Below are 27,557 nucleotides of genomic sequence, written 5' to 3'. Positions count from 1 at the left end.
CTTACATTGATTTCAATGCAGCGAATCTCAAGTCACTCTTAAAAACTACACAGTGCACACTTTGTAGCAAAGCACTCTGTTGATATACAGCCTGCCAACCTCTACTTCATTACAAATGGCCCCAGGCATCTTCCACCTTGTAGGAACTGTGCATCCGTTTCCATTTTCCATCCCAACGTGGTGACATGGTGAAAAGAGAGAGTGGACTTTCCAAAAAGGAAGCAAGGAACCTTTATGTCAAATCACATTAAAAACAGTATATGAGGTTCATCAGTTATACATTATATAGGTATGTCATACATTAGTTCTGATTTTTTAAAATGATGAAAACAAGGACTAACAAAACATCATTTGGTAAGAATTAGACTGTGTTCCCGTTAGAACTAACATGGTATGATATCTGATATGTCTGTAATTTCCTTGAAACATGAGCACTTTAGGGATTTCATCACATCCTGTCTGCTCAGCTGTTATCTTGGAATAGTTAAACCAAAGTTTGGTGTGGGATGGTTAAAAAATACCTTGAAACTGAAGTAGCACATTCATAGCATTCCGTAAGATATGCTTTGCAGTGCTCTTTCCAAAATGGTGTCATAAATGGACCTATATGCAGGTAATAGCTGCCTTTTTCACTACAATCACATTTGCTGCTTTGTAGACACAGAATTATTCATGGCAGATATAGAATGACAAATTGAATCTACACAGGGTCTGATTTGATTCTGAGCAGCATGACCACCCAGTTCCTTTTTATATTCCTACGTTTGACAGCTGCATAACGGATGGGACAATTCTAGTAATTCTACACCTATGATATAAGCTGTAGGTGATGTGTGAGCTGCACAGCTGGCTGTGCTGATGTCACTCCTCTCCACTCATCTCCTTTTGACTTCGCCCAGTTTATAATTTATGACAACCTTGTGTTAACTACAGCAGGGCTTCTAAGATTACAGTGTAATAAAACAAAGATTTTTTCCTGTGCATTTCAACATATCGCCTTCCATACTCATTGGGAACAGTCTTCTTTTCCACTAAGGTTTCTTGTTCTTATTTTATGAGGTGTAGCTACTATATCCTTTTTGATGTTGTTGGAAAGTAGAGAGAAAGAGAAACACATAGCATTCTGAGAACATAGAGTAGTCTCTACCTGTTTAAATGGTAAAGTCTAATCTCTGATCATTTCAGCATCTCTCAGAACACGGAGCAATGTCTGTCCCAGTGGGAAAAAAGCCAAGCTTGAACAATGCCAGTGTTGGCAGTGAAACTTCAAGTCTTAGCCTGTAAAAATCCATGTCAAAGTGACATCAGCTTCAGTTCTACAAATACAGTGTTGTTAATATTACAATTTGTTGAAAGATGACACAGATAGGAATGAATTAGGTAGCAAGTTGCTGGTATTTTCTTGCTGTATGTTAATCCACATGTATTTTTTTGTTTGTTCTATGAAAGACTGCAGTGTGATTGCCAACACAACACTTGTGGGCCATCATGTGACCGCTGTTGCCCTGGATTCAACCAGATGCCATGGAAACCAGCGACGACTTACAGCGCTAATGAATGTGAACGTGAGTCCTGCTTTGCTTACTGGGTGGCTGTGGGTTTTTTGTTTTTACCGGTAATCATGAAATGGGTTTCAAGGGTTTTTTAATGTCTTAATGTCCTCTAATTCCTAACTCTTAGCTAATGAAGTTATGAGTTTAAACAAGCTGTTTTATTACACAAACCAAACTTGAAGGCATTACATGCTTTTTTCGTTTCAGTCTAACTTCACAATCAGCATATTGCTTTCACCCTCAACAGATATATGAACAGTTAAACAAAATGAATAAAGATGGAACTGATCCTGTGGCCTTTCAACAATCCTCTGTAAATTTGTCATTTCCGTTTTTTCTCCCTATTCAAATTACAAGTCACATTAATATTAATTACATTTGTTTGAGTTAACTGGATTGAACCTTATCTCTGGCCTCACAAATCTTAAGAGATGTCTGAACACACTGTATAGGGCCAAGTCAAACACAAACCTGACCCAAAATGTAACAAAACAGTGCACTTTTGCAGCTGCAGGTGGTAATGCAAGCTTCATGTTGACAAAAGAGTGCCAATTCAAGAAGCATGTTTCTGACTTCACTGTTGGACGTAAAATCATTGTGTTTTGACCTCTAGAAATACCCATGGTTACGGTTATAGAGGATAAAGCACATTGAGTGCTTGCATTAGCTTTGCATTTTTTTATGTAAAGTTGTGAGTAAGATGTTGGATAGTCATCACATGTTGTCCAATCATAGGCTGCCAAAGCTCTGGTTTACTAAATCTCCAGTTAGTGTCTGTTGGAGTTCCTGTACTTTAGAACATCTGTGCATTAGACTGAGCTGAGAGACTCAAGAGAGGTCTTTTTAACATGAGCATCTCAAGTAAAATTCTCTTCTCCTGTGCGTACTTGAGTGTATTCATCCAAAGCCCAACATGGAAAGTCCCTAAAGCTACATTGTGAATGTATTGCATTTATGTTTGTCATTTTTTACGCATTTTTGTTGCATCTAAAGCTGCTTAATTTGCAGATAGATTTTTTTTGGCACTGAGAATTCCCCATTTGCTTTCTTGATTAATTTAAGTTACGATGACTGATTTTCCATTGATATTCAAGTCCCACTTCGTTGCTTGTAGTGCCTCTTATGTTCAAATGAAGATCTCTGTTTACGCACCACTATGTCCACATTCATCTCATTCATCCTCTGAAATCTGAGTTAAGCACTCTCTTGTTTAATGCTAGTGCTCTTTAAAACATTCTAAAGTGGAAATTACTAGTTTCAAATAGTCATCAAAGGGAAATGTGTAAGGCTATAATTGTTGCGGGTCTTTTCATCTCCTTTTCAACCGCCTTTTCGAGTCACAGTGCATTGAAGAAGGGTACATTATGTTTCATATATCGTCTCACTTTTCTCCTGTTTTTTTTTTCATGATGAACTTTGGTCCTCAACGGACTCTGTTCGTAGCTAGCTTCTTGACTTGCAACAGTGGCTGCGCTCTCTCTCTCTCTCTCTTTTTCTGTCGCGGTGTCTAGGTTGCGCTCCCTCTTCCTCCCTCTCGTCTTCCCTTTCGTCTCCCTCTCTCTCTTGCTCCTCCTTCGTCACCCCTGGGCGTCTGCGCTGCTCCGCCAGGTGGAGACCTGTGTTGTGTGGTCTGCAGTTTGTTTGTTCAGTGTGTACTGCTAGTGCCAGGTGTAATCATCCGTGTGGTGATGCATATGTCTCCGTCCGTCTCACTCACTCACCGTAGTCCCTTCCTCACCCCCTCTGCACACACTCGCTGCAATTTGTAGGATACTCCATTAAATTACTCATGCTCATCTTCACATCTTTTATGTAAGTGAGTAAAATTCCTAAATATTGCATGTGGTAATTTGAATAAAAAATTGACACTCACATTCCTGTTCCTTTCATTTTCAGATTGACCTGTGGATTCATTCAACAGCTGTCCTTCACTTTGACTTTTTCTTTGTTTGCATACACAGTTTAGGGATAATGTTATATTAACAATATGGTATTTTTACTGAAGAAAGCAATGCTTGAATTGATTTGTAAATACAAATTAACAATTGTTGAATGAATCCAGTGGTCAGTGTCAGTCGGGGGTTCCTGAATACACATATAAGTCAGCAAAATGAAATGGTAGAACTCCACAGAGTTGCACACTCTAAACCTTGGAAAACAAGTTTTATTGATATGGATTTGCTTTTTACATCTAAATATAAACTTATCTGTATGGTCTATTGCCATTATATCATCTTTTCCAGCTTCATTTGAATGACAAGTAACTTCCTTGTCTTGGATGGCAGGCTATCAAGCATGTTATTTTAATGTGGATTATGTCTGCTCTAGGTTTTTGTCATCTGTTTTTTTGCACTTAATAAAATTTAATTGTGTGACCCTTACTCTGTGTTCCATAATACTACGTATGATAATTTCCAAAGATCCACACGCTCATCACAATACTGAACCCTGTGGCTGTTTCATCTCACAGCCTGCAACTGCAACAAGCATTCGTTTGAGTGCTATTACGACCCAGAGGTTGACAAGAGGAGGGCCAGCATCAACATTCACGGGGAGTACAGGGGTGGTGGTGTGTGCCTGGAGTGTCAGGTGAGCAGCAGTCACTAAGTCAACTGTCACCAAGTGCAATCACTGAGAAAAAGGCTGTTACATCTAATTAATCTGCATGTACTGTATTCCAGATTGAATATTGACATTATACCTCACATTATATATATTCTGTGCATGTACACACACACACACACACACACACACACACACACATATATATATATATATATATATATATATATATATATATATATTTATATATAATATATATATACATATATAAAAAAGCAGTGACAAGTTTAGTTATCATTATATTACATAATATTATATTATATTATACATTATATGACATGAAGAACATAGAAGAAAATGTGAATGTAATATAAGAATGTACTTCATTTCATTTTATCTTATTCATTTCACTCAATTCCATTCTGTGTGTTGTTACATCTCCTCTCACAGCACCACACTACAGGAATCAACTGCGAGCGGTGCATACCTGGGTACTACAGGTCACCTGATCAGCCTCTGGACTCACCATTCGCCTGCTCTCGTGAGTTACCACATCGACGTGTGTCTGCACGTGGAGGATATTTTCAACAATGTTTTGCCTTCAGAAAATCAGGCATTGTCTGGCTTTTTCGTCTGCTTCGCTTGTAGTTCCTCGTGTGGCACGTTTTGTTTAAGTGGAAATCATTCTGTCCTGTCCCTGTAGCTTGTGCCTGCCAGTCCGAGTTTACGGATGGAACGTGCGAGGACCTGACGGGCCGCTGCTACTGCAAGCCGAACTACACTGGAGTTAACTGTGACACCTGTGCAGAGGGCTACATCAACTTTCCCCAGTGCTTCCGTAAGTGGGGGGACCATTCAGCCATAAGCTTCTCCATGTTAGCATTGATGTAATCTGTCCTGCCTTGTCAACCAGGTATCCTTGTTTTGTCTCTATCCACAGCTATTCCCATCATCTACAACAACAATAATGGTGAAGCACTACCTGCTGGGGAAATTATAAGTAAGACTACACTCTTTTCATTTGTTAAGTTTAAAAATATATGCATTTCTTGTTATATTCTTTCCTTTGATTTTGTCTTTTTATGTTTTTTACAAAAATGAAGAACTGTTTGCAATGGATAGGGCATTTGAGTGTTACATAATGCTATACCCTTGGAGTGGAATGGAATGCCCTGGCACAGAATGCAGTCGAATGGGATTAGAATGGAATCCGAATGGAATGTGATAGGATTGATTGGGGCAGCCAGTCATATCAGGCCGCTGATATCTCGCATTTCCTTCTGGCGGCTGTGCCGGGTGATTTATCTCCGTGACCCTGTCTCACTTTCCATGCAGACTGTGAGTGTAATGCAGCCGGCACAGAGGGCAACTCCTGTCGTCCCGACCCCCGAACTCGCTCCTGCGTCTGCAAGCCAGGCTTCACGGGAGTCCACTGTGACAGCTGTGCGCCTGGCTTCTTTGGCCTTAACTGCCAGGGTGAGTTAATCTCATGTTTGTATTCCTCAGCCTTCTTCATTGACCTCTGCTACCTTTTCTTTACATCAGAGACACAACCCAGCAGCAAGCACAGTAAAGCAATGCAGGACTGAAAAAAGGGGAGAAGGGAAAGGATAAAAAGAAACAATGATGAGGCAAAAAAGGTTTCCGTTGTGTTGACAGAGTGCAGTAATTCTTGCATTAATTACGTTTCATGCACATTAGTAGGACTCCATGTGCATAAACATTCTCTGCTGCCTATCTTTTGTTCTTGTAATGAGACAGGACCATCATCCCCCCACCCCCCCGTTTCCCTGACTGACCTCTCACTCATTTGCATGTGTGTGCATCTCCCATCCCCCCAGCCTGCCAGTGCTCTGGTCCCGGCTGCCTGGACGGGACCTGCGACTCGGCCACGGGTCAGTGCCACTGCCGCAGCGGCTTCCAGGGGTATTCGTGTGAGCAGTGCGCCCCAGGGTACTTCAACTACCCTCTCTGCCAGCGTGAGTCCCAGCACAGACACACCCGGTCACACTCCGGCTCTCCGCTGTCTATTTTTGCATGAAGTATGCTGTATGACTGGCCTTCTGTAGCAGGTATTTTAGTGGAGGTACTGTTCCCTGACACATGAGCAAGGCTGTCGGTGAAAGCATGACATTAATGTTTACCTAATAATGTCAGTGAGCAGTCTGAGTTGAAATTTTTAATAATTATCTCTCTGTCTCCTCACTCTTTCTGTTTGCCTCACGCTGCCTTTATCTCTTTCTCTTGCCCACCCCCTGCCTCTCCTTCTCTCTCTCAGTGTGTGGTTGCAGCGCGGTTGGTTCTCTCCCAGAGGGCTGTGATGCCTCAGGTCGTTGCCTGTGCCGACCGGAGTTCCAGGGGCCACGGTGTGAGCAGTGTCGGTCCGGCTTCCACTCCTACCCCAACTGCCAAGGTACTGCACTGTTAAACATACTGCTATAGGAGATTTCACCAAGCCGCTAAAGGTGATGTTCAAAAAAGCATCTGGGGGGTATTTTTTAAATGATTTCCAGCCTGTGCAAGGAAATGCCAGCAGAGGATTGGCAATAGGCGTATGACATAGACATTTTTAATTAATTAATTTTTTAATTAGGTCACAAATATCTGTGGAAAATTCAGCAATATCAAGCATGTTAATTCAAGGTGTATATTTTAACACATTTGTTTAAAACTGGTGTTCCTCACTGTATCAGTCATAAATTTTCATCTTTTGCTGAATCAAAGGGTACAATTTTGATGTTGTCATTTTTTAAACATATCTAACTTGATTTATTTGTGCTCATCGTTGTTTAACGAATATGCCCTGTTTTCCCCCTCTGTGCCAGTGTGCTCCTGTGACCCTCGCACCTCTCTGGATTCCAGCTGCAGTGTCACAGGGCACTGTCACTGCCGTCCTAACTTCAGTGGCACGTCATGTGACCAGTGCGCACCCGGTTACTACGGCTACCCGAGCTGCACACGTGAGTCCCACAGTAGCTCTTAACATTTCATCCAATCAAATCAAAATGGGTAAATGATTCTGTGTTGCACATGAAGAGTTGTGCGCCATTATGTGCTGGTGATAGCCGAATTCTAGTGTATTATGTGAAGCCAAACTATTTCTTGTGCTGTGCTTCTATCCTCCCCAGCCTGCCAGTGCTCTGTTGAAGGTTCCCGTTACAGCACCTGTGATCAGGTCAATGGACAGTGCACCTGCTTGCCCAATGTGGTGGGCCAGCGCTGTGATTCCTGCACCCCGGGATCGTATGGCTTCCCACTCTGTCAAGGTCCCCCCACCTAAACTCACACACATCTTCACTGCACCATGACTGAAAGCTTTATATGATCAATAACCTTAAATTCTGTGGGTACTCTCATATTATGCTTTTTATATGGAGTCAGTGTAATTCAGTGTCACTTACATAGCTTACATTTGTACTCTTCATCCATTTGTACAGCTAAATATTGAATATTGTAGCTAAACAGTAAGCTAAATGTAGTAGTGAAGTATTGTACTCAATAGTCACCAACAGTATTCTACCCTGGGATTCAGACCCACAGCCTCTGGTCATTCATCCAGTTCCCACTGTCAGCACACTGCACTGCTGTCCCATGTTATGAATAATGAAGAATGCGTATTATGATTATGAATGAACCCTAAACGAGAAATGATCTTTTTTCCCTGTTCTACAGTTGGAACTTGCAACCCTGCTGGTTCTGTGCAGAATGAGATTTTGCCAACAGTTGTAAGTATGTCCATTGCTTCAGTGAAATGATCAAATATATATGTATACACCGTGTGTGTGTGTGTATGTGTATGTGTATGTGTATGGATATGTGTGTGGAGAATAACTCCATGCTAACCTGCCTCTTTCTTAGTTGTAAAGCTCACAGGGGAGTATTCACCCCCAGGCTGTTATGAGACTGCAGTCTTTGTATTTCCAGCTTTCCCTCTCACACAAAACCGCACTCTAGCTTTCAACCCTCCCTTCTCAGCTCAGCCTTCCTAAAGGAATCTGTAGATGTGTGGTTGGACTGCAGGTCTAAGTCTCTGCTCCTGATTGCTCTGCACTGACTATCACTCCATCCCTCTCTTCCCCTGCCAGGGTGCCTGCGAGTGCCGTACCTATGTGGAGGGTGCAGCCTGTGACAAATGCAAACCCCTCTTCTGGAATCTGTCGCCAGATACTCTTTATGGATGCTCCAGTAAGATACTCATTTAAAATACTGTTGATATTTAGAGGTGCTATGCTGCGCTGGTGTAATCCTGGACTTTTTCAATTTGCCCATGAAACTGTAGTTGCAATGAGCCTGTTTTCTCAGTTGCATTGTAATATGCTCATTTTGCGCCATGTACAAAGTGAATAAAACCAGAGTCCATCTGTCAGGCAACATTGTTGGCTCTGTCTCCTCACCAGCTTGTGTTTTGGGGCTCTGCTGTTTAATAAGTGTCTCATGGTTCATTTAATGTAGGATTGAGTAGGGTTTTCAGGAGCCCATGCAAAGGACAATTTTTGTAGGGACTCAAGCCACTGAAACAGTGTAGAAGTACAGTATTGCTGTGTCTTGGCCTGACTGAACATGATCAATGTCCCCCAGGCTGTGAGTGCAATACAGAGGGAACCCTGAGCAGTGTGGCAGAGTGTGCTCAGGTGAGTGGGACTGGATGGGTGGCGGGTCGGCACAGATGGTTAAAGGAGATACGGGGATCTTATCTGTCACTGTCATCTTGCCTGTAGGGCAACATAGGTTCTTTCTCGGTCGATGTGGTGAAGAGACTGCTTCTGTAGATGGAAATGGCACAAGTGCCTGGATTGTACCGTTTAAGATCAGTGGGAATATCAAGGAATATGGAGTGCGCAGCCAGTGTCAGTACATAAAAACAGTGAGGATTCTCATCTTGTTAAGAATTTTTGATCAGAGTATGGATGCTGACAGTGGTGTTTCCCTCTCCTTGTTTCTCTCACAGAGCAACGGACAGTGTTACTGCAAGCCAAATGTATGCAGTGGGACATGCTCTGTGTGCAAAGATGGCTTCTTCAACCTGCGGGGGGACAACTACTTTGGGTGCCAGGGTGAGGGACAGGCCCTTTGAGTCATGTGTGAAACTGTAATAACTACTCTCCAGAAGAAGGGATTAGATTGTTTGACTTGCGCATGTGTATGTGTGTCCACGTGTCTGTCTCAGGCTGTCAGTGTGACATAGGGGGGTCCGTCGGACTGTCGTGTGGCGACAGGAATGGGAGATGTCAGTGCCGACCCAACGTGGAGGGGTCAAAGTGTAATCAGTGAGTGTGATTCATTTGGTTTTCGGTTGGGAGTGGTATGTGACTTTCAAAATCCCTGGGAACAATTCAATAAGTATTTGAATATGAAACTCGGGCAACATCTACCCATGCCAAGTGTCCGAAAATTAGATGGCTATTATAAGGTGGCAATTCATAAATGCCTCGTTATTGGTTATTGAAAATTTCCCCTGGGGTCATGGTAGAAATGGTTAATACTTTCACTAACACACTCATTTACTGAAAGAGAGGCATCTTTTGCACCGAACTGCAATAACAACATTTTACAACTAGAGAAGGCCAACTGTTGAACAGTGCCTGTTCAGTTCAGATTCTTTAAAAAAGTGTCGTTTACAGCAAACATATTAAATCATCATGTTCATCTTCAACAGACCCAGACCAGACCACTACTTCCCAGACCTGCACCATCTGAAGTTTGAAATTGAGGATGGCACCATGCTAGATGGTCGGCCAGTCCGTTTTGGGTACAACCCCCTCGAATTTGAGGGTTTCAGCTGGAGAGGTTACGCACAGATGTCTCCAATCCAGGTAAGCAATTTTTTTGAAGAGATAAGAGCTCTTCAAGAAATATCAGTTATTATTTAATGTAATGAAAATATATTTGGTTTTTGTGTAATTGTATGCTTTAAATGTACATTAATATGCTATAGGATTTTATTTTATGTAGTAGGAGAGTAGAAGACCTTCTTCCTGTATTAAGAAATGAAAATATTTTATGCATAAATCTCTAGCTTCTATGCATGTCCATAAATCTTTCCCTTATTTTTTCCCAAGCAAAATCAGTGTGTTCTTTGCTGTCCTGTACCCCATACGCAGAGTGTGGCTTAGTAGGCAGCTTGCTTTGGCTTGAGTGACTGATGAAGTTGGACTGTAGTATCAGCGGACTTGAGGGTGGCGCTGGTTGGGTGACGCTGGTTGGCCGTGGCTGCGTTAGTGGTGGTGGTAATAAGGAGTGGACTCGCTTTGTCTTCTTTCCCTCCGTTGCGTTTGTCCCCCCCTCTCTCTCCTCCTTCCTCCCCTCCCAGCCCAAGGTGGTGGTGGCAGTGTCAGTGAGCTCTCCGGACCTGTTTCATGTAGTATTGCGCTACGTCAGTCGCGGCTCCGTGGACATCCGGGGCAGGGTGTCAGTCCTGGAGGACGGGAAGAACTTTTTATGCGGCAACTGTAAGTGAAGGTGCCCCCCCCCCCCAACCTCAGACCAAACCCCCTCCTCCTCTCTCCTTCTCCCTTTTTTCCCCTCAACCTCTCTTTTACTCCCTGTGCTTACAGTAGCTCTTCTTTCTGCGGCCCTCAGCAGCTTTTCCCTGGCTGTCTTATCCTGAGCTTCAGTTGGCCCCTCTGGCGTGGCATGACAGCGCAGTGTGTGGCAGGGTCTCTCCGCAACGCTCTCTCTCTCAGGGTGTCAGAAGGAGCACATCCCCCTCTCCAAAGAGCCACATGGCCTTTAACCCAGACCCCGTGTCTGCTATGCTCCCCTCCTCCTCCCTCCCCCTTTCCAGAGCACAGTCAAAGTGTCGGTGCACGTGAATGAGGCGGAGCTCTATCTCACCTGCTTCATCCTCAGATATGTAAATACAGGAGCCACCGTCTCCTATGGTAAAATTACAGCCTATCAGTCAAGTAGAAGAGGTACGTTGATCATGAAGTCTGTCACTCCACAACATGGTCTATATCTTCTCTGTCTGTACTCAACTGGATCTCATCTTCGTTGCTGTATTCATCTGAGTAAAATTCATTTCTGTTGTCACTGACATTTTTATTGTTGTATGTATTCTTCTTCATTTTTCATGTTACAAGGAAGTTTAAATATGTTATTGAATGCGGTAGCTTCATTTCTCCTCCTTTATTCTTGAGTATGATGTTTTTCTTTCTCCATGGAGCATACATATATTTGCACTGTATGTTTCCATTTTTGATTGCGGCCTTCCTAAAATGTCCCTCTTCTCCTTTTGTGTTTCGCTCTCTCTGTCTGTAATTAGGCTCAGACCAGTCCAAACAGATCATCTTTGCTCCAAGTTCGGAACCCGCGTTTGTCAATGTACCGCAGAACAACTTTGTGGAGCCCTTTGTTCTGAACCCCGGCACATGGACAGTGGTCATTGAGGCCGAGGGCATTCTCCTGGTGAGATCAAAGAGCAGGGGAGCGGGACATAGGGTTCAGCTCAGGTCACCCATCCCATGTGATGGTCTGTAGTTTGATGCCTCTTCCCCGTGTCTGTCCTTTGTGTTTGGCCGCTCCAATTACCAGCCAAATTTCTAACTAATTATGAGCTCAAATTATCAGTAAGAACTATCTGAATGTGTAGGAACACTGTACATTTAGGGTATTAGGCCAGAACCCCACAACATATTGTCAGTGCTGTGAAAAAGAGAAAGTTCGAAGTTACAAGGCGTTTGCTTAACTGCATATCATATTTTTCTTGCAGGACTATCTGGTATTGTTACCCAGTGCATACTATGAAGCCCCCATTTTGCAGTTCAAAGTAACAGAGGCCTGCACCTACAGCCCCTCACAGGACTCCAGCCAGAAGTAAGTGAACTCAATGCAACTCTGCATCAAAAATAATGAAAATAAGGTTTTAAAGAAAATCTGCTGCTTAGGTCCATTGCACTAATTTTGGAGGAGTGACTGAAGCAACTGATTTTACAGTACCTAGACCTTCGGAAAGATTCGACAGCTCACAGTAACCGTGAGAATAATGATACATTGACTGTACTTGTCACTGCAGCTGCCTGCTTTACAAGTACCTGTCACTGGACGGCTTCCACTCCATTTCGGGCAATGATGCCAGTTGCAGATTCGACAACCACCTTCCACGGCCCTGCCAGAATGAGAAGATCACTCCCCGCCACCCCAGCATGGCCATCTGTAGTGGCAGCGATGTGAGGGCCATGAGTGCATCTGTGTGTGTGTGTCTGTGTGTATGTGTGTGTGTGTGTGTGTTTGAAAATTTGCACATATCCATTTTTAATTTTTTTTTTTAGAATTTAGTGAAGTCATGTGTTTCATATAATTAATTCTCGCACTTGTAAATTGCTGTAACACAAACATCAACATGATCCTCCTCCCACAGATTAATGTACATCTGCGGACTCCAGTGCCCCACCCCGGGAAGTATGTGGTGGTAATAGAGTACGCCAGTGAGGAGGAGACATCCCAGACACTCACTGTATCCGTCAACACACCAGGTGGACGCACACACCAAGAATATGTCTCACTGCTACACTGCAAATACAGGTGTGTTTGAATGCATGCAAGTCTGACCCTGAGCACATTGTGTGTGTGTGTGTGTGTGTGTGTGTGTGTGTGTGTGTTTTGTGTGTGTGTGTGTGTGTGTGTGTGTGTACATTTGTCACACTTTGGACTGTTAACACAGATATTCAGAAATATTAGAAATGTGATCCTAGCAGGTAAGGCCAACCTTTTCCCATATGCTTTAGATTAAACTGTGACCCTTGATGGATATTTATATCTACGATCCCAACTCTGGATCTTCCTGTACTTAGAGTTTATTTTTTAAAGAAGTGATGAACTTGATGTATTATATGAAGAAATGGACTCTCAACCTGCATTTTAAACCCGATTTAGAAGATTTAGAAGGACTGTTCTTTAACAGTGCTAAATTGTTTGTGTCCCGTAAAGTATATCTGAACTGAACCAGAATCAGTGGATTCTAACCCCTTTGATATCATTTCAAAACGTGTTTTGCATTTTGGCCAAGATTTGCATATAAACACGAATGAAATTAGGTAGTGAGATTTGTTTAGGCATGCTACCTGAGGACACCAGTGTTTTCCTATTTTCACTGCCAGGATTACATCAGATAAGGTCCAACTTTTAGCGTAAGGAACCTATGCGAAGGAAAGGAACGTGTGTAAAAAAAGCTGCAGCTTTATCTTTGTGAGATGAAGGCCTGAGTGTTGTGCTTTGCTCTTTGTCCAGTTTCTTGTGTCGAGTGGTCAGCGTGGATGACAAGAACCGCGTGGCCATCTTCACACTGTCCACTGAAGCCGACGTGCAGCTCATTGCTGATAGAGCCAGCTTCTTCCTGGTGAGATGAACACAGATTCAATGGCTCCCAGGGTTTATTCTTGGAAAAAAAAATATGAACAGCATTTAATTGGACATACATCATCATGATGGACATCATCATCTATTTCCATTAGTAAGGGTCATCTGTGTGATGCTTGCTGGGTATTTTATACCAAACAATTGTAAAGTCCCAAATTACATATTGCATAATGTCTTGATGCTTTTTGAGAGCACCAGGTACACAACCATTGAATAAAAGTTACAGGTATTTTATCAGAAATTGTATTTAATATAACTTCCAGAGAAGTATTTGATAAGTTGTTTTTTACAGGATTTCGAATTTTTTTCTTTAAATGGAGCTCAGATCCTTATCATGGACCCAGGCATCCAGCATGTCACTGATTTAATTTATATATCTGTGTGTGTGTTTTGCAGCACAAACTGTATCTCATCCCCCATGAGCAGTTCACCATGGAGTACCTGGAGCCCAAAGTGCATTGCATCAGTACACATGGGTCCTTTTCTCCTGACAGGTGAGTGAGTGCTCTGTTATATTCTGTTGTATGTCAGCCTCTATAGCATGAAGGCTTGTACCAGGACCATAACAAAATAATGCACTCTGAAATGTAGAAAATATGTCATGAGTTGAATGGGTAGTAACAAATAAAAATGTATACAAATGCAAAACAGTGTCATAAATAAACACACATCCTTGTGGGAGAGTCAGAGTGAATATTATTTCCACTGCCACCCTTCCAGCAGTGCCTGCATCCCGTCCCGCTTCCAGACGCCCTCCCAGTCGCTGGTTCTGAAGGACGGTCAGGCCTCTTCGGTCCAGGAGCCAGTCCTGGCCTCCCCTCCGCACTCACAGTTCCTGCCTGCAGACTCCCCCCAGTGGGCGGCTGGCGAACGCCCCCCAGCTGCTGCGGACAACAGCGAGCACGTCCGCCTCAGCCCTTCACAGGTACACCACTCAGGCCAATCAGCATTTCATTCATACTCATACACATACATACATTTCATTGTGTGGCTGGAATGATTTATCAGTTGATTCAGAGACAAAGTCGTTGATCAGAATCTGTACAATCACTGCCATCATAACTTCTTGCCTCAGCCCTATATTCGTGAAAGCAGATAGAACCAAGATTTAAAAAGTGCACTGATGCCATTTACCATGGAAGGATATCTCATCTATTGCAGGTGTGCAAAGGCTGTTTTAACCAGCTGCTGATACTGAGTTACCATTTGTGTCTCCTCACACAGAATGCAGTGATGTACTCCACAAGGGTACAGACTCTGGGCCGGTACGTCTTCATCCTGCACTATCACCAGCCCCTGCACCCCACCTTCGCTGTCCAGGTCTTCCTCAACGGCGGACGCATTTGGCAGGGTGAGTAGAGACTCCGTCAGAGAGCAGAGACCTCCCATGTCACTGTTCCAGCCATGGGAATAACTCGTCACAGGAACATTTGAGTTTGTTCTGGTAATGGTAGCTTTTCTCAGCAGTGGTAAACAATGTAGGATAGTAGGATTTAGTATCTTGTACGCCGGCAGTAGCTTATACCAGGAGAATGGAGTGGCAAAGTAGTTCCTCATGGTCTTGGGTTTGTTTAAAAATGAAAAAGAAAGGTCAGTAATTAAGGGTGATGCTGAGGTTGGGGGCCTACAAGCCTACAGGCAAAGACAAAACACACTCCCATCAGTAGTGAACATTGGACTCACTCATCTGCCTCGTGTCAGTCTCTTGCCACTTTCTGTAAATTAGAAGGTGATTCATAAATACTGCAATACTTCGTCCCTGTGCCAGGCTTTGCCAATGCGACCTTCTGCCCCCATGGTTACGGTTGCCGCAGTCTGCTGATCTCAGAAAATCAGATCATCCTGGATGTGACAGACAATGAGGTCGTGCTGACAGTCCGTGTTCCTGACGGCAAAACACTGTGGCTGGTAGGTGCTGCTGAAGAATGTGGGTATTATCCTCTTTGTCGAAGGATCACAATATAAGTTGGTGATTCCTTATTGGATAATTAATTGTTATGACAATCATTTATTTACTGGGTATAAATACCCATTCAGGGTGTTAGTGTTAAGTGGGTTGTTGAAGTGACTACATACTGGAGTACATACTTCAGTTGTGATTAGAATTGCAATGTATTACTGAAACCAAAATACCTTGTGCTTTTTAACTACGATGCTATCAATGAAATAGAACACAGTTGTATTTTCTTGTTTTTCTCAGGATTATGTTCTTGTGGTCCCGGAGGGCAGCTACAGCTCAAGCTACCTCACAGAAGAGCCCCTGGACAAATCTTACGACTTCATCAGTAACTGTGGCCAAAACAGCTTTTACATCAAGTGAGCGTTCACACAGTCTGCAGCAAATTGCCGTATCTCAGTCCTCAATACAGAAAAGGAAATGCACATCAGTGATTTAGTCATTCTCACACACAAACTCAGAAGTATTTCACAGTCACAGATAAATATCATGGTTCAGCGTTTATTTCTCTCCATGTGGAAGCAATCCATCGTTAAATAAGCATGTTGATTTCTCCTGTGTTTGAGAAGGTCTGGGAACAACATGTTTGCCCTTTTGTTCTACAAGGTGTCAGCCAGTAATGATGAATCCATACTGTGTCCTGCCTTTCTGTGTGTGTCCTTCCCTGGGTGTCTTCCTGTCCTTCCTGTTTCCTGTGGATCCCTGTCCCTCCCTCCGTCTCTCTGCATGTCTGGCAGTCCGGTGTCAGCCTCAGCCTTCTGCAGGAACTCTGCTGTGTCGCTGTCGGCATTCTTCAACAACGGCGCTCTGCCATGTGGATGCCACGAGGTTGGGGCGGAGAGCGACACCTGTGAGCCGTTCGGCGGGCAGTGCCGCTGCCGGCCCAACGTCATTGGCCGAGACTGCTCCCAGTGTGCCACAGGGTACTGGGGCTTTCCCAACTGCAGGCGTGAGTGTCCCAAGGGAGGGATGGGGGTTGCGGTACAACTGTGAGTGTATGTGCGAACATTTGTGTGTGTGTGTGTGTGTGTGTGTGTGGGCCTTGTGAATGTTGCGCTGTTCATCTCCCTCAGATGGGGCGAGCAGCTGTGTGTTTGTTCATGATGCACATCTCTTCCAGTCTGTCCATGTTTCAGTAATAATTTTCTATGCATTTCAATGACTGAGTTTTCTACCCTCCCAGCATGTAGCTGTGGCACTCGGCTGTGTGATGAGGTCACAGGCGAGTGCATCTGCCCTCCTCGCACACTGAGGCCAGAGTGCGTGAAGTGCGAGCCGCAGACCTTTGGCTGCCACCCGCTGGTCGGCTGCGAGGTCTGCAACTGCTCCAAGCCTGGCATCACTGCGCTTGACATCAGCTGTGATGCCAACAGCGGACAGTGCAGGTAGAAAGGCTACCTGAATAATATTTTGAAGTTTCTTTACATTACAATCACTAATATTGATCCAATATTACAATGGCCCTGGAAAGGTTAGCATACGCTATTTAATTCCACTGCACAATATTAATTTAAGCAGTTCAAGACCTGCACTGAAGCAATATTGTATTCATAACTGTGTAGTGTCATTGAACCTAAAACCCACTCAAAAAGTAACACAAGAGAAATTGTCTGGTTGCGCTTTAGTTGCTGGGTATGTCAGGTCAAACTTTTCTACACTTTTTTTGTACCATGAACAAACCCACAGGAGTTGTCATTTAAAAAAACCCTCCCAGCTGTGAGGCATTTTGGAATAGCCATTTCGAGTGGCCTCTCAGCCTGGATGTGTCTCTCTGTGGGAATGGGCTGAGTCAGCTCACTTACACTGTTTCCAAATTAAGCCCACAGCAATGCTGGGTCTGTGTCCCCAGGAACTGCTCTGCTTTGATTTGGCTTCCAAAACATGCCGGAAAAGGCCTCCTTTTGTCAGGAATGTGTAACCCTATTTTTTAGTACTTGAGAATGCCAAATTGGGACATGCCACTGACAGTGATGGTAAACAGTGGCGAGAGGTGTTACCAGGAGCTGCAGAGCCAACCGAGATTGAGCTGGGGGGAGGGGAATGGGAGGCTAGAGCATGAAAAAGGACAGGCCCCCTTGTATCCTCCATTTCCCCCTGTGGTTGACTCGACTTGGAGAAATTCTGCGTTGGGGTGCCACATTCCTGGTGCGCATTCCCAATCCGCACCAAGAATTTGTCTAGACAAGACAAGGTTGTAAAGACTCAATCAGAAACATTGCCCAAGGTATAAAGGCCAGGAGCGCAACATCTGGCTACATGCGCTTGAGTGCACATACGCATACGGCACACATATTTCCTCAGGTAAACGCAGGCAGGCACGCAAAGACGCCAGCCTAGAGTCAGTCAGTAAATCCATCAAGTTTCATTTAACCTGGCATCATTGCTGAAACTGAAACTCTGATATTGTTGCAGACTTACACAGAAAAAAATGGTGGCGTCATTATCATTTTCAATCATTTTGAAGACAAACTACAGAATCATACAAGCAGAAAGTAAATTAACTCCATGTATGAAATGAGTGCTGTCAGTGGTTTGAAGAGTGGCAGTATGAGTGAAATTGTGAATTTTACCCTTTTTGTAAAGAATATTCATTCATTTTGTTCTGCAGCTGCAAAGACAACATTATTGGTCGTCAGTGTGACCGCTGCGCCCCTGGCTTCTATGGCTACCCCAACTGCAGGCAGTGTGACTGCAATGAAGCCGGCACAGAGAGTGATGTGTGTGACTCTGTCACTGGACAGTGCCTGTGCAAGGTAGGAGCACTTCAGCTCCACGTTCTGTTCTCCACATTCGTCTTCAACGACTTTTTTAGAGCGAGACTATTCCAGATAAGTGTATCTTTACAGTCAAGCACTTGGATTTCCATAACCTATGAGCCCAATGATAGCAGACGCTGCTGACACTACAAGAGAACCCTCTCATGCCCGTGATCTCATATCTTTGCCCGCCCCATCAGGAAAACGTCGAGGGGCCGCGCTGTGGCCAGTGCCGTGTGGGAACCTTCCACCTGGACCCCACCAATCCCAAGGGCTGCACCAGCTGCTTCTGCTTTGGGGCGACTGACCGCTGCCGCAGCTCGGACAAGCGCCGCACCGAGGTACGCTCCAGTGCACTGAGCCTCAGACATGGATGCACACTACAGCTGTTCTGCAGTTCTCACTCCCCTAGTGCAGCCGAGCTACAGAAACACTTGTACAAAGTATTATGTGTGTCTCATACTCATGTGCTGACTGGTACACCCATGCCATTAGTGTGCTGCAGTGATGGGGGGCTCGGGCCAAGGGCCGCAGGGACACGTTTCAAGTTCCATTCAGGAGGTCAAAGTGATGTGTAAAACTCTGTGGAGGCAAGCCAGCTTGTTAAAGTCTCTCATGTGACCAAGTCACTGTGCTTAACTATTTACCTGCACTGCCTAATTTACAGTACCTATATACTGTGCATTACTATTCTGTCTTTCTTGAAAAGCAGTCAGGTCTCTCTTTGAAGCATCCACACATGCACAGTATGTATGTATGTGAAAGTGAATCAATAATGTAACGCAATTTTCCCTGGTCTGTCTCCCTCCCAGCTGATGGACATGAATGGATGGGTTCTGCTGAGTGGGGACCGGCAGGAGGTTCCAGTTTCCACGGATCTGGAGAAGGGCCTGGTGGAGGCTGACCTGAGCGACGTGCCTGATGTCTACCAAGACCTTCACTGGCACGCCCCCAGCAGCTACCTAGGAGACAAGGTACACTTGCATCTGCCTCCTCCCTCTTCACCCCGCCAAATATCCATTCAGGTTTACATTTATTCATGTAGCAGAATGCTTTATCCAGAGAAACTAACAATGAAAGGTGCACAAAGGCTGAACAAGAGTACTCACAAAAGTTATCAGACCGCATTTGAACAAAAGTGTCAGTGTGTCACTCAGTGCTGAAGTAAAGGTGCCAAGCTGGAAATGCGTATGTGGTACAATAATCAAAAAGCTAACAACACAGTTGCAGTATCAAGGTGTAAATGATGTTGCAGCAGTTAGACACTCAGACATGCCTGGCAGGCATTGTAAAGACAGTTTGTTGTCATGCACCTCCGCTCAGACAGACATCTTAGTGCTGGGGGGGGGGGGGGGGGGGGGGGTGTTGGATGGGGCAGATAAAGCCACATCAGATTGCACTGGGGGGAGAAGGTGAAGGCAGGAGAGCGGGGAGGTGTGATTGGGGACTGAGATAAGATAAGAGGCTTTGCTTTGACTGAAACAACCCCTGTGGTGATGCTAATTAGATGCTTAGCTGTCCTTGTGAATACTCTTTGATATGACCGTGTGACTGCATGTCCCTCCAGGTGTCATCGTATGGAGGTCATTTACGATATCGACTGCACTCCCAGACCCAGCCTATGAGGGGCGACGTGCTGAACTTGCCCGCTGAGGCTTCCCGTCCTGATGTCATTCTCAAGGTGCCCGCATTCATAAGACACACACAGACTTCCACACACAAACTTGAATAGTGCTGATGTGCATGTCTGTGTCTGCAGGGTAACCAGATGACCCTGGTGTACCTGGAGAGAGAGTATTTATCCCCTGGAGTGCCCCATGATGGAAGAGTTCACCTGGTGGAGGTAACATACAGTATTTTATTATGGGTTTAAAAGAATTATTGTTGCTGGTTGCTGGTTCCATTGTCCCCACTGAAATGCAGAAAATAAAGGGAGCAACTAAAGGCAAAAAATGCTACCAGGCTTATGGTGCTTATAAGCTTTTGTTGTTGACTATTTGTCAAGCTGGTGAATCAGCCTATCAAGCAAATCTCAGGCAAATTTTCAACATCTTTGGAGTTCTGAGACATGCGCATGACCATGTCACGCCCATCTGTAGTGTCTACACATTTGCCTTTGTGTCTCTGCGGTGTTTGCATATATGTGTGTGTTTGTGTTTGAGCGCGTTGATAAGAGTGGCATCCCCCCCACCCACGCACAGACGTTGTCTCTCTCCCTCAGGGCAGTTTCAGGCATGCACAGACCGGCAATGTGGTGTCTCGGGAGGAGCTGATGATGGTGCTGGTGGGGTTGGAGGCCCTGCAGATCCGGGCCCTGCACTCTCAGTCTGCCCTGGCCGTGTCGCTGCGTGGGGTGGTGCTGGAGGGAGCCGAGAGCTCGGCCACCGGGCAGCACGCCAGCAACGTGGAGATCTGCCTCTGCCCTGCCAACTACCAGGGCGACTCCTGCCAGGTGCTGTGCCCGCACTGCTCTCTCATACTCACTATGCTCATACTTCACTATGCAGTCCAGCCATTATATTGTTATGCTTGGTTTGGATAGTTGTTTTTTTGGATAGCTGTTACCATGCCTGTTGCAGAACCTCTGGGTTGGATCTGTTGCATTGCATTCAGATAATCTATTCACAGAAGTGAGCGGAAGAGGGTATCATCTGTGCTGTGGGGAAGATGAGAATAGTAATGTTTGAAATGTTCTGTGCTTCATTGCAGATACTGTCCTTTTTGCATGTTTCATTGAGTGTCCAAATTTTAGCGTTGCATGAAAATCCTCTCTCTGCCTGCAGCAATGTGCACCAGGTTACTATAGAGACACCAAGGGACTATTCCTGGGAAAGTGTGTTCCCTGCAACTGCAATGGCCACTCTGACCAGTGTCTGGATGGATCAGGGATTTGTGTTGTAAGTTACAGTATTTTTTTGCCAGATTAGATCAGATAAAGCTCAGTACACATTAGGACTAAAACCGTGATATAGCTCTTTTAATTGCATTTCCTAGTTAGATAGATGAGATAGATAAGGCTCAACCACAGTGCCATCACTCTGCAAATATTTACAAAGTGTCATGATTGATCGATTGATTGGTTTGGATGTTTTTGTGTTGATGATTTTAATGTGCATTTTCTTCATACATAGAACTGCCAGCACAACACTGCAGGAGATCATTGTGAGAAGTGTCGGGGTGGTTTCCTTGGCAACTCCACGGTTGATGGGCACGCCCCCTCATGTACCAGCTGCCCCTGTCCACTGCAGGTTACCTCCAACAAGTCAGTCCTCTCACCTTCTCTCTCAATGTCTCAAGAATTACATGTGGCACTATTTAAAGCAGAATAAAATCTTAAAATACGAAAAAAAAAAAAATAAATTAGGTCAAAAATGTACAAATATGATCAACAACTTTAGTTGCATAGACAGATTGCTTGGGACACTTGAGTTTTTTTTTTCTGAATTCTGAATTTCCTTGCTGAATATCCGGTATGATGTTGTATCTCACTTTAAAATATGGGTTGTGAGCTTTCATCATTTAGCAAACCTGATCAGCACTGCCTTGTCTCTGCCCTCCAGTTTTGCTGTGGGTTGTGTGGAGAAGTCAGGGCGGATGCAGTGCCTGTGTATGCCTGGATATGCTGGACCCCACTGTGAGAGGTCAGTTTTATGCACCAGTAATTTTAAATACAGTTACAGATGAATTGAAAAATCTACAGGAATTTGACTCATCTTGCCAGTACTTCCTCTTCACTTGCTTCCCCTCAGGTGTGCTCCAGGTTTCTACGGCAACCCCATGGTGATCGGCAGTACCTGCCAGCCCTGCCAGTGCCACGACAACACAGACCCCAACATGCTGTTCAGCAACTGCCACCCGCTGACGGGGGAGTGCCAGGGCTGCATGCACAACACCGCCGGCCCACACTGTGAGGTCTGTGCGCCGGGCTTCTACGGGGACGCCGTCAATGCCAAGAACTGTACCAGTAAGACAGCAAAGCGCCCTCCACCCAAAACTCACATACAGACACAGATACACACACACATTTACACGCATGCTAAAATTATCACTCCACACAACCTCGACTTCCTCGCCTTTCCTCCATCAGGTTTCCAGCTTCAGGTTTCTCAGGTTATCTTTCCTTTAAATTTTGCTTTGTGGTGAGGCTCCTTATACCGTGTATCTTTGCCTGAAGTATTACAATATTTTTCCATCCCTTCTCATTTAAAATATTATTTTTTCTCATTAAACTTTTGTTTGAGATGATTTTATGCTCACCACTAGGAATTATGTTACTCTTCTTAAACATATTCATATAGTACAATGTCCTTCCCTACCTTAATTTCCCAGAATGCAACTGTTCACCATGTGGCACTGACAGATGTGACCCTCACACGGGGGTGTGCCACTGCAAGCCTGGCGTAAAGGGTGCCCACTGTGACATCTGCGAGGTGTGTCTACTTTCTCTTCTTCACATGCATAGTTATGTTTTGAATTTTCTAGAATACTTTAAATAAGGTATTTTTGGATTGGATTACATATAGAGGGGAACAGCAAATGAAAGTGATGGTTTGGTGCCTGGGCTGAGTTTAGCATAAGCAATGCTGTGTGTGCTGGGGATTACATCGTCCCGTATGTCCCAGTCTTCACTGCGGGCGTTGTTAACGCTGCTGTTTCTCCAGGAGGGGATGTTCGGATTCGAGACCTGCGCTGGCTGCCGGCGCTGCGACTGTGATGCTGCAGCTGCCCTGTTACAATCATGTGACCCCAGGAACGGGACCTGCGCCTGCCGGCCAGGTGTCAACGGCCCCCACTGCCGCCAGTGTGCCCCGGGACACTGGGATTACAGCCCCACAGGCTGCAAGAGTGAGTCTGCAGGTTACAGAGTTTCAACACATCAGTCCTGATTTATAACAAATGATGTCCCCAAAAAAACAAACTGAAAGCGGACTGAAGATGAAATACCTACCATGCATATAAAATGATTATTTTAGTTGCTGTCACTTTGGTCTCTTTTAAAAAATCCTTTCAAAAAATCTTCCGCAATATTTGGGTTTCTGTACTTGAGGCAGTAGGTTTCAGTGATCATTTTTTTGTTTTATATCCTCCCAACTCTGTTATAGGGTGTGAATGCAAAGCAGGACTGTGTGACCCCAGGACAGGGGAGTGCAGGTGTGGCCCGGGGCTGACAGGGAAACAGTGTGACACCTGTGCAAACAGGTACAGCATCCCCGTGGAGAATGGAGTAGATCCCATACACTGCCAAGGTGAGTAAAGACAGCTGTGGTGACAACGCTACCTGGAGAGCGATTGCTGGCTTAGGCTCTTGAATTTCTGGGAATTTGGGGCAGAAATTTAGCTCTCTTGATATAAACTGCATTTATATTAACTACCACTGGGATAACTATCTCTGAAATGTCCTTCCATTCATTTCTTTATACAAGGTGAATATAGAGACCTCTTTTACTGAAAACTGCAAACAGCACTGGCTCTATGTATTTGAAGTTCTGTCACTGAATATACTCTGCAGTATTGAATCCAAAGATGTTTACTAAAGTCATGCACTTATGAATATTCAGTACACATTCTTCAGTCCTTTGTGTAATTACTATGCTAATCCCCACGGATGCATGTAGAATCCAGTCGCTTGAAATAAAAGTATTCCAGCTGTGACTTTTCATGCAGTAGAGAGTCGCTGTCTCAGGATTCTTCAGCAGCGAAGGGCGAGAACAAAGCATGACCCCTCACAGTAACAGAATAGAATATTGTGTGTATACACGTGCTGTTGGAATTGTAATTATAGTGGTTGATTGCTCTTGTTTGTGAATGACAGTCTGCGACAGTTGTGTCATCGTCTTGCTGGAGGACCTGGACAGAATGAATGGCCTTTTCCTGTCTGTCAAGGATCAGCTGACCAATGTGAATGCCAGCTCCATCGCTTGGGCACAGCTGAACAACCTCAACAGCTCCATAGCAACCATTGCTGTACGTACCATTGTCATAGAGTGTCCCACAAAAACTATCACACACAAGCACACACATGTACAGGTGGATCTATGAATTATACCAAAATGGTTTTCATTTTTTTTATATCATTTTTATATATCATTGCTATCATATATCATCTGAGAATGTGTTCTTGGAACACTGGTATGCCAATGCAGCCTCTTCTGTTACATCTAAAGGAATGTATTTTTCCCCAAATGTGTGTCCCCAACCCAGAATACAATAGACAACTATAACTCCACGCTGGATGAAGGCCGGAGTAGAGCAGACATGCTGGAGGTTGAGGCTCAGAACATCAACTCTGACATCGATGAGTTGGAGCAAAAGGTACAGGACACCACTGCTCTGTTCCTCTTTCATGATTTGAAGACCATAACTTACAGTACACTCTCCTCATTTCTCCTTTCCATTTTCCTTTCATTCCTTTTATGTTCAGTCATTTAAAATGATCTGTGCCATCTGAGAAAATGTTGCGTTTATCATGTACTGTTTGAAGACTGTCTGTATCACTGCCAAGAATGTGTTAAGGGTAATTATAATGATGAAAGCAAGTGTGAAACACTTCCTTTCATGTACTGATCCTCTCAGGCGCAGCTGACAAGCCAGAAGGCGGATGACCTTGAGAACAGCACCGGCAAAACTCACCAGCGAGCCGAAGACCTGCTTGTATTCATCAAGGGCATCATGGGAGATATTGAAGGTGTGCCTCAGCAATGAATGAACAGTGACATCATAATATCAGAGAAAGGATATGCCACGCTTACAATTAAAATCTTAGGGCTTTGGAGTGAAAAGCAGTGACTATCCGTCATCTCGGCTCATGTCTTTTTCTGTGGTGTCCAGATAGGTCAGTCCATCAGCATCCATACACACAAAATTGCACATTTTTAACACAACAGGACTCTCTGCCACTCACCTTTGGAGCCTGCCACTGTAGGAGTTCTCCCACTTTTTTAGCTGCAGCTGAGAATTCCTAGGAAACCTTTACAGACTCACATCAGATTTTACTGTGCCACGTATATCCTGAGGATACTGCATGCTGTGTACTGAATCTGCCCCCTGCTGTCCCACTGCCTTTGCTCAGACATTTCAGCCCTGGCGAACAAGACTTATGAGTCGAGTGAGGGCCCGGGGGAGGACTTGTCTGGGAAGCTGGCCCAGGTGGAAACCATGCTGCGGGAGATGAGGTTCCGGGGCTGTGAGGGCCAGAAGACTGCGGCTGAGAAAGAGCTGTCGGAGGCCCAGAAGCGTGAGTGACCCGTAACCTCTCTGCCCACTTCAGACTCCACTCCTCCATTCATACCTGCTGCTGCTTCCTACTGAGGTCCTCACGTGGCAGTGCCTCTGCTGGGTCTCTGTTTCTCTTTCCTCTGCAGAACACTACCATTTACAACTTTCAAATGAACTGAAATTAGATATTTTTGCTCCCTTGAAATTTTTACAAAGATAATTTTATGCGCCCTTAAGGCTGTAAAAGCTTAGATTTAATTGGAATTTTAATACATCAGAGATTATTTCTCATTAGCTTTCTCTTGCTCCTGCTCTCGCAGTGGTGGATCGGGTAAAGGAGGAGCTGGTGAACCGACTGGCAGACAACCAGGCTGTGGTCAAGAGCATCAGGGACCAGCTGAGCAAGTTCCATGCTGAGCTGATGGACCTGAGGGACGCTCTCAATGAAGCGGTCAACAACACCGCCCGGGCTTCTGACACCAACAACATCAACATGAAGAGACTGGAGGAGAGCCGGGTGAGAGAGAGACACAGAAAGCCATCAGATGAGATCTGAGTTACACTGAAACTACACTTGTACCATGCCAGTGCAACTTAATGTGAAGTGTCACGAGTCTCAACATTATTATGTGTTAGTGTGAGATATTTTAGTAATACTAATGCTTTGTTTCAGCAAAAAGTTGAAGACCTGCAGAAGAAACAGAAGGAGGTGAACGACCTGCTGCAGATGTCAGAGGATGCTGTGGCTCAAGTCAACGACCTGCTCTCCATGCTGCATGACTCCAAGGAGGTCAGTGTTCCCATCAGCCCCTTCACCAGGCCTGGGGTTTGTCCTCCACCCTTCCCCCTGCCCCCTGCACAAAGCTTCAGATCAGTGCCATGGATCAGTGATTTCCCTTGGTTCTCTGTGGCTATCTCTTAGAGCAGTGTTTGGGAAAAACTGAAAACTTACTATGATTATGATAACATTTCACAATTATATTAGTGGTGCAGTGCCTCGGCGTGCTTTTCCTCTTAAAAGACGACTTAAAAGGAGTAGAGTTAGCTCTTGATTTTGTAAAGCATTTCAGTTTTATCCTGATAATAATACGTTATGACAATAGCGAATTCAGCTACAGTCTGATGACTATAAAAAACTTGTGTGGAGCGTGTGGACCTTGGTAATCCTACTTTCTTACAGGAATACGAGCGCTTGGCAGCCCAGCTGGACGGGGCCAGGAAGCCTCTGGCTGAGAAGGTGCAGACGTTCACCCCGACTGTGTCCAAGATCCCTCTGGTGGAGGCTGCAGAGAAGCACGCCGAGCTGCTGGATCAGCTGGCCAAGAACCTCTCCAGGTGGGCAGGCAGAGGGAGCAGCGAGAGGGAGCAGGAGCACAGCCAGCTGGCAGATAGAACAGAGTGGAATATGCTGCTAGTGGGATACGCCGATGGGCAGAGTGCTGAGTTGTGCTCAAGAGAACTTGGGGTTTTGTGGAAGTGGCTCTTGGCTGTATCCTTGAGCCAGGCATGAAAATTGACTTGGTGCAGCTCCACTTGATTATGATTATGATTTCCCAAACTGTAACATATGAGCCATGTAAATAAACCCAGATGTAGGTGTCTGCTGCTCACATAAATATTATGAAATGCGGCCATGTGAAGTCCCTGAGGAGACCTAAGGTGTGTCTGTGTATGTATGTATGTATGTATGTGTGTATGTATGTATGTATGTATGTTTTTACTGATACGTGGAATGTATAAGCAGCATGGTATGTGGATATACACAGTGTGGGTTGAATGTGTAACCAGTGCAGTGGCTCAAGTGTGACACTGTGTTCTGTTTAATTGTGCTGAATATTTTTGAATCATACATAGACATTAGTTAACGTTACCTTCCTCCGGCTATGCAGCGTGATTGCAGACACAAATCAGGACGGATTCATCCAGCGTGCGGTGAACGCGTCTCGCGCCTACACCAACATCATCGTTGCCGTGCGCGATGCTGAAAACGCTGCCCGTGAGGCCGACCAGGCAGCCATGGATGCTCTGGAGGTCTGTGCAGTGTCCCTCCATTCAAGTGCACCATGGGAATGCTTACCTTGCGTTCTCTCTCATGTGTGTCCAGGACTAGGACACAATGATTTTAATGTGTATACAAACACCCACACATCTAAATGA

At 44.8% G+C, this 27,557-nt stretch overlaps 1 protein-coding gene across 3 annotated transcripts in view; it reads left to right on the top strand.

Moving 5' to 3' along the window:
• lama5 (laminin, alpha 5) overlaps window positions 1-27,557 on the top strand; it is a 69,069-nt gene that overhangs the window by 29,260 nt on the left and 12,252 nt on the right. The window contains exons 7-56 of one of the 3 annotated variants that reach the window (XM_036534471.1): window positions 1,450-1,565; window positions 4,024-4,142; window positions 4,566-4,656; window positions 4,819-4,953; window positions 5,056-5,115; window positions 5,451-5,591; window positions 5,957-6,094; window positions 6,394-6,528; window positions 6,941-7,075; window positions 7,244-7,381; window positions 7,788-7,840; window positions 8,201-8,300; window positions 8,694-8,746; window positions 9,064-9,169; window positions 9,283-9,382; window positions 9,772-9,928; window positions 10,900-11,029; window positions 11,380-11,522; window positions 11,827-11,930; window positions 12,130-12,283; window positions 12,475-12,638; window positions 13,344-13,452; window positions 13,869-13,966; window positions 14,193-14,397; window positions 14,697-14,823; window positions 15,241-15,380; window positions 15,673-15,788; window positions 16,167-16,378; window positions 16,613-16,814; window positions 18,038-18,182; window positions 18,386-18,526; window positions 18,998-19,159; window positions 19,753-19,866; window positions 19,945-20,028; window positions 20,407-20,637; window positions 20,969-21,082; window positions 21,317-21,447; window positions 21,746-21,826; window positions 21,935-22,149; window positions 22,515-22,615; window positions 22,847-23,030; window positions 23,288-23,431; window positions 23,998-24,149; window positions 24,387-24,497; window positions 24,759-24,870; window positions 25,255-25,419; window positions 25,721-25,917; window positions 26,074-26,190; window positions 26,581-26,735; window positions 27,290-27,431. In XM_036534471.1, coding sequence (XP_036390364.1) covers window positions 1,450-1,565; window positions 4,024-4,142; window positions 4,566-4,656; window positions 4,819-4,953; window positions 5,056-5,115; window positions 5,451-5,591; window positions 5,957-6,094; window positions 6,394-6,528; window positions 6,941-7,075; window positions 7,244-7,381; window positions 7,788-7,840; window positions 8,201-8,300; window positions 8,694-8,746; window positions 9,064-9,169; window positions 9,283-9,382; window positions 9,772-9,928; window positions 10,900-11,029; window positions 11,380-11,522; window positions 11,827-11,930; window positions 12,130-12,283; window positions 12,475-12,638; window positions 13,344-13,452; window positions 13,869-13,966; window positions 14,193-14,397; window positions 14,697-14,823; window positions 15,241-15,380; window positions 15,673-15,788; window positions 16,167-16,378; window positions 16,613-16,814; window positions 18,038-18,182; window positions 18,386-18,526; window positions 18,998-19,159; window positions 19,753-19,866; window positions 19,945-20,028; window positions 20,407-20,637; window positions 20,969-21,082; window positions 21,317-21,447; window positions 21,746-21,826; window positions 21,935-22,149; window positions 22,515-22,615; window positions 22,847-23,030; window positions 23,288-23,431; window positions 23,998-24,149; window positions 24,387-24,497; window positions 24,759-24,870; window positions 25,255-25,419; window positions 25,721-25,917; window positions 26,074-26,190; window positions 26,581-26,735; window positions 27,290-27,431 — 6,679 coding nt within the window. Of the gene's footprint in view, window positions 1-1,449; window positions 1,566-4,023; window positions 4,143-4,565; window positions 4,657-4,818; window positions 4,954-5,055; window positions 5,116-5,450; window positions 5,592-5,956; window positions 6,095-6,393; window positions 6,529-6,940; window positions 7,076-7,243; window positions 7,382-7,787; window positions 7,841-8,200; window positions 8,301-8,693; window positions 8,747-9,063; window positions 9,170-9,282; window positions 9,383-9,771; window positions 9,929-10,425; window positions 10,565-10,899; window positions 11,030-11,379; window positions 11,523-11,826; window positions 11,931-12,129; window positions 12,284-12,474; window positions 12,639-13,343; window positions 13,453-13,868; window positions 13,967-14,192; window positions 14,398-14,696; window positions 14,824-15,240; window positions 15,381-15,672; window positions 15,789-16,166; window positions 16,379-16,612; window positions 16,815-18,037; window positions 18,183-18,385; window positions 18,527-18,997; window positions 19,160-19,752; window positions 19,867-19,944; window positions 20,029-20,406; window positions 20,638-20,968; window positions 21,083-21,316; window positions 21,448-21,745; window positions 21,827-21,934; window positions 22,150-22,514; window positions 22,616-22,846; window positions 23,031-23,287; window positions 23,432-23,997; window positions 24,150-24,386; window positions 24,498-24,758; window positions 24,871-25,254; window positions 25,420-25,720; window positions 25,918-26,073; window positions 26,191-26,580; window positions 26,736-27,289; window positions 27,432-27,557 lie in introns of all 3 variants that reach the window. The other 2 variants (XM_036534470.1, XM_036534469.1) reach the window with 2 other exon arrangements.

The sequence above is a fragment of the Megalops cyprinoides genome, chromosome 7 (genome assembly GCF_013368585.1).
Source record: "Megalops cyprinoides isolate fMegCyp1 chromosome 7, fMegCyp1.pri, whole genome shotgun sequence".
Classification (NCBI taxonomy): domain Eukaryota; kingdom Metazoa; phylum Chordata; class Actinopteri; order Elopiformes; family Megalopidae; genus Megalops; species Megalops cyprinoides.
The sequence above is the reverse complement of the archived record's forward strand: the minus strand, read 5'-3'. Positions and strand labels throughout refer to the sequence as shown.